At 44.4% G+C, this 10,476-nt stretch overlaps 1 protein-coding gene across 1 annotated transcript; it reads right to left on the bottom strand.

Moving 5' to 3' along the window:
* Positions 1 to 2,577: 2,577 nt before the first annotated feature.
* Positions 2,578 to 9,096, bottom strand: grk1b (G protein-coupled receptor kinase 1 b). The gene is given in 11 exon segments (XM_046290988.1): positions 2,578 to 2,867; positions 4,363 to 4,564; positions 4,956 to 5,005; positions 5,008 to 5,088; positions 5,256 to 5,373; positions 5,376 to 5,420; positions 7,417 to 7,443; positions 8,395 to 8,514; positions 8,516 to 8,575; positions 8,577 to 8,858; positions 8,860 to 9,096. Coding segments are annotated over 11 exon segments (1,512 nt in total).
* Between the last annotated feature and the right edge of the window lie 1,380 nt (positions 9,097 to 10,476).

Genomic DNA, 10,476 nt, shown 5'->3' with positions numbered 1-10,476 from the left:
ATTAGTTGATGATCTCACATTTTCTAGAGACCACCAAGGGTAATTTCATGATTGTAATACTTGGACTGCATTTTCCACTTAAGTGGCCTATTGTATATGGATCTGGACAGTACATTTGAAATGCATAACAAGGTTATTTAGAGACTGACAGCAGCTCTGGCTAGCCTCGGCTGGTTATAATGGAAAAGGTGGAGGAAATTGAACAGCCTGCTTTAAAAGCACAAAAACATATTTTCTGAACATCTTGAAATTCAAAGACCACACAATTACTACACTTGATTACAGCTAGCTACAACGTTTTTGTGATCAAAGACCCAATATTTACTTAGCTTGGTGGTTGTAGATGTAGTTTATGTAGCATTAGATTCTGCCCATCTCTGCATGAAATTCCTGAATGCCCCCCCCCCCCCTGAATGTAAGCTGGAAGGCAGCCATTCTGCATGCAAGGCAGATATTTCTATAAATATTGTGCCACATACCTGATTGATCGATGAAGAAATTACCTCTCAGTCTACACTGAGGTCAATACAATGTATTCTTCCCAGCTGTATAGTAACCTCTGCTCTGGGCAAAACGTTCCAGCTGGGGATGCTGTATCACTGCCATAGTGATACCCTCATTCCAGGTCGAATAACCACCAGGCTAAGGTTCCACTGGAAAGAGGGTAGAAGCTGGATCAGTAATGTGATGGAAAAGGTCATGTTTGTGCTTTTCTAATAACCAATTTCTGTGTTCATGCAAGTGACTGACTGAACGAATCCTCACTATCAGTATCTGCTATTTTGCAGTTATGCCCAGAACCTTGTTTTGAGAAAGGGATATCTCAGTTTCAAGGTCTCAGCTTAGAGAGAAGAAGCCTCGTGAGGTATTGGTCTGTCACCTGCATGAGCCAGTATTGGTCGGTCACATGAGTGAAGCAAACGTTAATGATTCATTAATTATGAATGATGAATATGCTAAATCATGCTAATATAACTTTTCTGTATATAAGAGAACTAACATGACTGCCCCAGGTAGAGCTCCTGATCGACCTGTGTACTTGGTGTATTGAGTTGGTTGGAACCTCTCCAGCACGCTGATAATAAAGAATGATTCATTTAAGATTGACTTTGAGTGTCCCTGTGTAGAATTTCCACAACATTTATCTTCCCTTTTTCGTGGGATAGAGTTTATATCTAATCTAATACATGTGTATTTGTCTGTTAATAGACTGGATCTTTTTCAATCGTTCATTTGCATAGGTCAGGGTCGGGTTGAGCCTGGGCGAAGAGTGGAAGGTTATGATAACGTCAGTGATTAAAACATATTCAGTTGACGCACGTTAGTGTGTCAGCCATATCTCTTTTGACATCTCACTCTCTCACCCCCTCACTCTCCCTTCCCCTCCTCCCTCCCATCCTCTCCCCTTCTCTCTCTCTCACCTCCCCCCTCCCCCTCCCCTCTCCCTTCCTCTTTCTCAATATATCATAACTGCTGACAGGGCAGCAAAGGTACACATAGTGTGTGCTATGATATATTAATGTGCTATAATATATTCTATTTTATATTAGCCTTATGTTAAGTCAGGAGGAGGGGTGTGTTGTGTAAAAGCTAGAGGTCTGTTACCCAAGCTCGACAAGCCCAACGCTATATAAAAGGGTTGGGCTAGGCGAAGAGTGGAGGATTGAAAATGGTTAGTGGTTATGATTAAGATGACATCCCTTGTGAGAAGTCAGTGATAGAAAATATTCACTCTCTCTCCCATTTTCTCTGTGGATTTACCCCGTAATATCTAAGTCATGGGAGAAGTCCTTAACTTGCGCTTTAGGTCCAGTTCAAAGCCGTTCAAAGATGTGGCTAAATTAGTTTGTTACAACATTATGTCTCATTACGGGGATATTGCAAGGAAAAAGTTTAGTGCATTTTTCCAGAGAAGTGTTACAGTATACCCCAATCCTTTACCTGATGGTCCTGCGACTAGTATCATGTGACAGCATCATCTCCAGGGGATGCTCTTGTACATCAAACTGCATCACACTACAAAAACAGGGGATAGGCTACTGCCCTATGAGCTGTTCTATGGGCTGTTACAAGGCTACTAAATGATGTAGAGCAAATAACTGTGCAGTACAGGAGTGCATTGCAGGGTTTTGTTCTTTGAGACTAAATTGTAAATCATAGTCCACAGATGCTGAGACGTGAATAGAGGACGGGTACGCGCAGTTGCGTTGGTTGGGACAGTGTTCTCAGAGCTGCGTAGCTATGTCACAATGGGACGACGGACTATCGCGTCTCTACGTCTGTGGACTCTGAATTACGCTTTAACGTAACATTTCAAACAGATTTGGTCTCGTTCTACGTAATTTCATATGAAACATACAATAGTCATCTCAAGACTGCACGTAGTCATCAAAAATATCTTACGAGAGAGAGATCTTGGAACCATAGTCATAATAATTCTGAGGATAAGTGCTCATCTAGGATCTGTTTAGCATTTTACATCATAATGAAAATAAGAGAGGGGGAACCTGGTCCTAGATCAGCACTCCTACTCTGAGACACTTGATAAATACCTGACTACTTTGACTGGCTCAGAGCTCAAAGCAGCACACAGGCCCCTCCCTTGGACTCTATAGGGATTTTGTTGGGGTCCAGGTCGTCAGGCAGATTGCCCCCTGGCGCCCAGAGGTTGAGCTCTCCGAACACCCCTGTCTCCATCATCTCCTCCTGCCAGGGGATGGGCACGTTGCCAGAAGAGAAGTCGTCATTGAACTCATTGTCCTTGGCGTCGATGACCACCCCCTTGATGGAGCTAAAGGCTCCCGCTTTGTGGATGTCTTTGGCATACACCGCCTTGGGGTTCGGGGCGAACGGTGCCAGGCAGCATGCTTGAGGAGAGGGGAGGAGGAGAGAGTAGATGCATTATGGATATTGTTCATCATGTTACAGTTATCAGGTTTGGGCCTGGATTCAGCCTGATCAGCGGTAGATCCGCATTATAGCGTGCTTAAAATTGAAAGGCAATTTCTGATTGAGCTGACATATGCAGCGTTAACCGTGAATGAAGTCTCCACGAACATGGAAACTGTAACTGCTGTCGGCTTCCAACTCACGTTCTCATACACGTAGATCCCCTGAATGCAGCTCATTTTCCAGCCCATTTTTCACCTCACACTCTCACACACATAGATCCCCTGAACGCAGCTCACTTTCCAGATCCCAATCACCAGAATTCTGATCACCTGTTCACACACCTGTATGTCATTATCACACACTATTTAGTTCAGTTCTTTGCACCCCATCTTTGTGAGGTATTGTTTGTTTTTGACACACTTCTCGTCGGAGCTCTGTTTTCCCCAACATTTACTCCTCCGTGCATGATAGTTTTTGCCTGCCTCACTAACGACGCCTATTCCCTGCCTGTACCTTAGCCTATCAGATGTCCTGTTATTTACCTATTTCCTGATCCCCATGACGACGTTACTAGTCATTTCCCTGCCTGTACTGTTGCCTTTTGGACCCCCTGTGTATGACCTTCTGCCTGCCCCTGGACCGAGCTACATGCCTTCTCCTGTGGTCCTTTACATTAAACACCTGCTGTGTCCTGCGCTTGAAACCAGCTCTCTGTCTCCCTCGTGTTCATTACAGAAACATTGCATTTAAAAGGTGCATTGCAAACAAAGCGCGATTGAATTGAATCCCCACCTTAAACTGTATAAAACATATTTTAAAAACACAGTTGGATTGAATTGACCAAATATGTAGTCGTTTACTCAATATTCAACACATTTCTTTGTGGATTTTGGTATGTTTGTGCTGTAGTGCTGTGGTCTCTTGTGACAGACTGTTAACATAAATGGAGTAGCTGGCCAGTGGTTCCGAGTTTGGTGCCATTTGTATTCCTTATACCTATATACTGTACACTGAGTGTACAAAACATTAAGGAAACCTGCTCTTTCCATGACATAGACTGACCAAGTGAATCCAGGTGAAAGATATGATCCCTTATTGATGTCACTTGTTACATTTTCAAGCCTTGAGACCATTGAGATATTGATTGTGTATGTGTGCCATTCCGAGGGTGAATGGGCAAGACAAAAGATTGAAGTGCTTTTTTTGAACGGGGTATGGCGGTAGGTGCCAGGCACGCCGGTTTGTGTCAAGAACTGCAACGCTGCTCAAAAATGGTCCATCACCCAAAGGACATCTAGCCAACTTGACATAACTGTGGGAGTCATTGGAGTCAACATGGGCCAGCATCCCTGTGGAACACTTTCGACACCTTGTAGAGTCCATGCCTCGACGAATTAAGAATGTTCAACTATAGGAAGGTTTTCCTAATGTTTGGTTTACTCAGTGTAAATGGTATTATATATTTCTTACCTGCTTCCAGATGTCCCCAGTTGAGTTCTTTGAAGAAGGGCTGGGCCTTGAGCGCTGCACACTCGTTGTTCCTAAAGCCAAGACGCTTTACCGGATCTTTTTCCATCAGGCCTTCACAGATAGCCTTGCCGTCTTTGCTGAACTTGTCTGTGAACACCACTGCATCATTTAAGATTCCCTGCTGCACCTCAGTGTTTTCAACCTGGGTGGAGTCAGAGGAATGAAGAAACCATTTCCATCAGCTAAAAAGTATTTGATAACACGTTTGATTATGTAATGTAATGTAATGCTTGACAATGTAATGCTTGATAATGCAATGCTTGATAATTTAATAATGAAATTACAACCTAATGTTTTCATATAGTATATCTCAGCTACTTTTTGGTTTTGAGCATCAATGCACATCCTTTAGATATTGGTGTTGGACATTTGTTTTCTGAATGTGGCTGACTAACAGCTCCTCTGGTGGTCTATTGGTTACGCCATTATTACATTTACATTTAGGTCATTTAGCAGACGCTCTTATCCAGAGCGACTTACAAATTATGTTCCCAAGCAGGAGACTGGGGCTCACATGCCAACAGTTCCATTACCTTCTCTCCTCTGGTTCTGAAGGGGCCCTTGGCCTGGATCATCTCATACCTGGTGTGTCTGCATATCCTTTGGTTTTGTCTTTTTCAGGCGGAAGCTCAACAACAAGACCCGAATCAGACAGACGCACATGTCCTGAGCAGAAGAGCAAGTGGGGATGAAAACAGTTCTAGACAGCAAAAATATCTTCTCCAACGAGAATAGAGTAGAATTATAGAATATAACTTTATTTATCCCTAGGCCCAGGGAGAAATTAAGGTGAAAAAGTGGCACCCACTATGGGGGGCACAGTGTGTGCCCACCTGCATCATCCAGCAGCACATTCTCTGGTTTCAGATCCCTGTCGATGATCCTGTACTGGTGAAGATGCTCCATACCCATGATGATCTGGGCTGAGTAGAAACAAGCTCTCGTCTCATCGAGAAACCAGGGTTCTTCTCGTCCACATTATATACAGTATGTGAAACCTGTGGTGACAGGGTGTCATTGGGGACATGGGGAGAGTTGAACAGAGTAGCAAGAGACATGATACTGTAGTGCAGGGGTTCGGCGACAGGCGGACCGCGGGCAAAAACCCGCCCACAAGTGATTCCCCCCCCCCACTTTAAATGAACTACAATTTAATAGAGCATTCATAAATGTTTTATAAGGCCTATCTAATGTAGATGCGTCATAAGCAAAAAGTCATGATATCATAGTGGCATAATAACTGGGAATGCACCAGATGTAAATCAAATCAAATCAAATGTATTTATATAACACTTCGTACATCAGCTGATATCTCAAAGTGCTGTACAGAAACCCAGCCTAAACCCCAAAAACAGCAAGCAATGTAGGTGTAGAAGCACGGTGGCTAGGAAAAACTCCCTAGAAAGGCCAAAACCTAGGAAGAAACTGTCACGAATCCCGCTTCCTGAGTCTGTGTTTGCCTGTGTTTCTGTCCTGGAGTGTGTTTCCCGTGTCCTGGAACGCACCCTATCTGGTTGCCAGGGGGAATTAGCTTGTTGGGAGATCATGTTCACCCACACCTGTATCCCATCAGTAATCTGCACACCTGTCCTGATCATCACCTCTCCCCTTCAAAAGCTCTGACCTGACATCCATTCCCTGCCGGATCGTTAGCCATGAACAGTATGTTGTGCCCACGAACCAGCCTCCAGTTTATAGAGTTTGTTTTATTGTTTTGTACGTCTTGCTTGCCTTTAACTTACCGCCGTTTGTTTTGTCTACAGCCATTCACCCGGAACCCATACCCCATCCCTGTCTGCTCATCGCCAGTGTGTTGTTATCCATTGGATCTGCCTATCCACTCCCATCAACCCACCTCCGCTGCCCGCTCCTCCACCCGGAACTATCTACCTCCACGTTCTCATTGATTAATAAATACTCACCATCTTTATACTCACCTTGTCCTGGTCTGCTTCTGGGTCCAATTCTGGTAAACCCTGACAGAAACCTAGAGAGGAACCAGGCTATGTGGGGTGGCCAGTCCTCTTCTGGCTGCGCCGGGTGGAGATTATAACAGAACATGGCCAAGATGTTCAAATGTTCATAAATGACCAGCATGGTCAGATAATAATAATCACAGGCAGAACAGTTGAAACTGGAGCAGCAGCACGGCCAGGTGGACTGGGGACAGCAAGGAGTCATCATGTCAGGTTGTCCTGAGGCATGGTCCTAGGGCTCAGGTCCTCCGAGAGAGAGAAAGAAAGAGAGAAAGAGAGAATTAGAGAGAGCATACTTAAATTCACACAGGACACTGGATAGGACGGGAGAAGTACTCCAGATATAACAAACTGACCCTAGCCCCCCGACACATAAACTACTGTAGCATAAATACTGGAGGCTGAGACAGGAGGTCAGGAGACCCTGTGGCCCCATCCGATGACACCACATGTCATGTCTATATCACCCTTTACCTATAACACACTTATGTAGTACTTTACGAATGCCTTGACAATTTGTACTTTGTTAGTAATGTGAACACTTGTCGTAATAATAAAAGGCCTAAGACTGAGGGCAATCCCATGCATGAGAGAAGCTGTGCTTAAAGTGGTCTCCCTCTCTGGAGCTGAGTTCATCGTCTTAATGTAGTGGCCTACGCACCTCAAGACCAGCCTGTATATTAGCCCTGAGGTTGATTGGTTTAGGCTGCTTAACAGGGATTACAGGGAGCAGTCACACTGTGCCCTACTGTCAGGCCAGTGGCATTGACAATGGAAGTAAACTATTATCGTGTGTGTGTGTGTGTGTGTGTGTGTGTGTGTGTGTGTGTGTGTGTGTGTGTGTGTGTGTGTGTGTGTGTGTGTGTGTGTGTGTGTGTGTGTGTGTGTGTGTGTGTGTGTGTGTGTGTGTGTGTGTGTGTGTGTGCGTGCGTGCGCGCGCGTGCGTGCGTGCGTGCGCGCGTGCGTGCGTGTTTGTGTGTGTATCAGGCCTGCGAGTGTCTTTGCGTGTGTGTGTAACAGTACCTGAGATCTCCACGATCGCTCCCTAATACAAATAAGCGGTCATACTAACTAAGCCATACAGTAGCAGACATAACAAATAATGCAGTAGGAGATTTTGCTGTTCAGTTGCCGTGTGCATGCTAATAACTTTTGATTTGATGCTTGAGGCTACTTTATGCTGGGTCCATTTGGTTATCAGCAGACTGACTATACTATATCATGACTGTAATCCTTTGAGAACAGAGGATGTCATGACTACTACTTGGCAGAGAGACAGAAAGTTTTAGCTTCTGGCCCAACCTGCTGTGCTGTGCTGTGCTGTTCAGTACTGTACACTGTTTCCAGGCCACACAAACACACCCACAACCCAAAGCTCTGAATCTAGTAGAAGAACACCAGAGTCCTCAGGCAGTAGCCTCAACAACAGACTAATGTATATCCTGTACCCACACACACACACGCATGCACACACACACACCTGCTATATCCTACTGTACTGTGTGAAGTATATGGTTTCCACTTTTCAGGCCCGAGTCAGCCTGGTTTGAGCAAAAGGTTCATCTCCACGACCCACTAATGCGTAGACAAGTAGGATGATGAATGTGACCTCTCTGGTTAAATAAAGGATAATGAAATGGAAAAGTTACTCCTGTGCCCCTTTTATACCTGTAGCTGGCTGTGTCCATGTGCTTTACTAGGTAGGTGTTCTGTTGATGTATAAGAAAAGGACCCTTAGCTTGGGCAGTCTTGACTCAATCACTAGAACTCTCTTTCAGGTTTTCGACCTGACTGTGTTTAACATGTTGATTTTGCTGTGTTGATGTTTAAGACAAAAGTGTGAAAAAGCTGTGTGATTGACTGTGATTGATTGGTTGTTTGTTTGTTGGACACAGAGTTTAGGGCTACAGTGGTGAGAGGATTTTTTAAGTTTACAATTGATTCACTTCATTCAAGTAACTGCCACTACAAGGGAGTGTTTTTTTTGTTTTTTTACCTCGTAGCCTCTATGTTTCTTCAGCCTTTTTTTGACCAGCTTTTTGTTGGCATACATCTTGCCTGTGGCCTTCATCTGGCAGGCGTGTACCTCCCCAAACCCTCCCTTCCCCAGCACTCTTGAAGTCCATTAACCAGTCCTCATCAATGGGTTGAGCTTCCAACCACTTGAACTGGATGTAAACGCAGGAAGTACATGCTGTTCTTAAAGCCAGACATAGCCTTGGCCTCCAGGTGCTTTAAAAGCTGCTGCTCACTCTCCTTAAACAGGTCTCCGCGGATGCTCTTGTGGTCCTCCTTGACGCGTGTCACAGCCTTCTCCTCCAGGAAGCTGCAAAAGATCTTGGACTTGGATTCGTAGAACTTGTTGATGATCTTCTGGGCCTTCTGCACCCGGTACTTCTCCTGGGTGATGTTGTAATCCTCGATGTCCTTCCAGAGTTCGCAGGCGTTCTTGTGGGTTGCAATCACGCTCCAGGTACTGCTGGAAGAGCCGCTTGCCAATGGGCTGCTTGACACACATGCTGTCGAAGCCGGAGTCCACCGTGGTCTTCATGTGCTCGCTTTTCTTGATGTGCGGGAGGTTGAGCTTGGCACGAAACCTCTTGTCACGCATGGTCGACGCCGCCATGCCATCGACACTACCACGGGCTGACACATAGGCCGAGTTGGCCACAATGTTTTGCAGACCACCCATATCCATGGCTGGACCTCCACCTAGTACATGGTAGAGGAAAAATTGAGTTAAATCTTTTGCATTTATTTAATTGATCTAAAGGTTTTGAAGAACACACTGGTTGCCATACATAAGGTCACTGGTTCAATTTCCGGTGTAGTATTTGTTTTCTAACCTTAACCCTCAAGTTAACCAATTGGGATTTCTGCCTAAACTTAACCCAATCCCTGACCATAACCACTCACATTGCTTGCCTAAATGTAACCCGACCCTAACCTTAACCAATTGGGATTATTTCCCTAAACTTAACCAATCACATTGCTTGCCTAAATGTAGCTTCCCTCAGAACAAGACAAATTTCAATCTGCCATTTATTACCTTGTCTTGAACCATGCCAGTGGAGAATTGTAGATCTTTAATTATGTCTTTGTAACAGAGGTCTCTTGAGTTGAGATGTACCTTAATCCTGTGCCCTGGACCGGATACAAGTATTGAAAGTGATACTGTTCAAGTTAACTGGATAACTCCTGGGTTCTGAATCTCCCAAAGCCAATTAACACTACCTCTGTTAATAACTCAGTTTTGATCTGCAGCAACTGACATGTGGTGACTTGGCAAACTCAATCATGTTTAAAAGTGCAGTGGAGTGGGATAGGTTTTAAGCAAGAAGAATATGTGTTACCCCAAACGACTCTATTTCAACAACATTCACTATTCTGTTACACAGTTGTTATGCAATTAATGTTATTTAATCAAATGTTTTGATACCTTCCATATGTATGCAGTGTTGGTCAGGTAGTATTTTAATGCTTTCTAATTTGCACAATCTATTTTGGTGCAAAACTGACTCAATCATCTTATCATAAACAGGTTTTTGTTAAATCGTTTAACAGTTGCTTAGACAAACAGTGCCTTCTGTCATGTTTTGTCATATATTGTCTTGTCCTTGTGCTTTCCCTTCTGTTCGTTTCCCCCTGCTGGTCTTATTAGGTTCGTTCCCTTTTTCTATCCCTCTCTCTCCCCCTCCCTCTCTCTCTTCTCTCTATCGTTCCGTTCCTGCTCCCAGCTGTTCCTCATTTTCCTAACTCACTCATTTACTCTTTTCACACCTGTCCCCTATTTTGCCCTCTGATTAGAGCCCCTATTTCTCCCCTTGTTTTCCGCTTCTGTCCTTGTCGGATCCTTGTATGATGTTCGCTGTTCTGTGTCCTTGTCTCGCCCTGTCGTGTTTTGTCTTCTTCAGATGCTGCGTGTGAGCAGGTGTCTTAGTCTGCTACGGTCGGTGCCTTCCCGAAGCAACCTGCAGTCAATGGTCGAGTCTTCAGTCAGTCCTCGTTACTACGAGTGGATTTAAGTTTTTCCTGTTTTGTTTTCTTCTTGATTTTTCCAGGATTATTACTTTTGTCA

Source organism: Oncorhynchus gorbuscha, linkage group LG02, assembly GCF_021184085.1.
Source record: "Oncorhynchus gorbuscha isolate QuinsamMale2020 ecotype Even-year linkage group LG02, OgorEven_v1.0, whole genome shotgun sequence".
In the NCBI taxonomy this organism is placed as follows: Eukaryota; Metazoa; Chordata; class Actinopteri; order Salmoniformes; family Salmonidae; genus Oncorhynchus; species Oncorhynchus gorbuscha.
The sequence above is the reverse complement of the archived record's forward strand: the minus strand, read 5'-3'. Positions and strand labels throughout refer to the sequence as shown.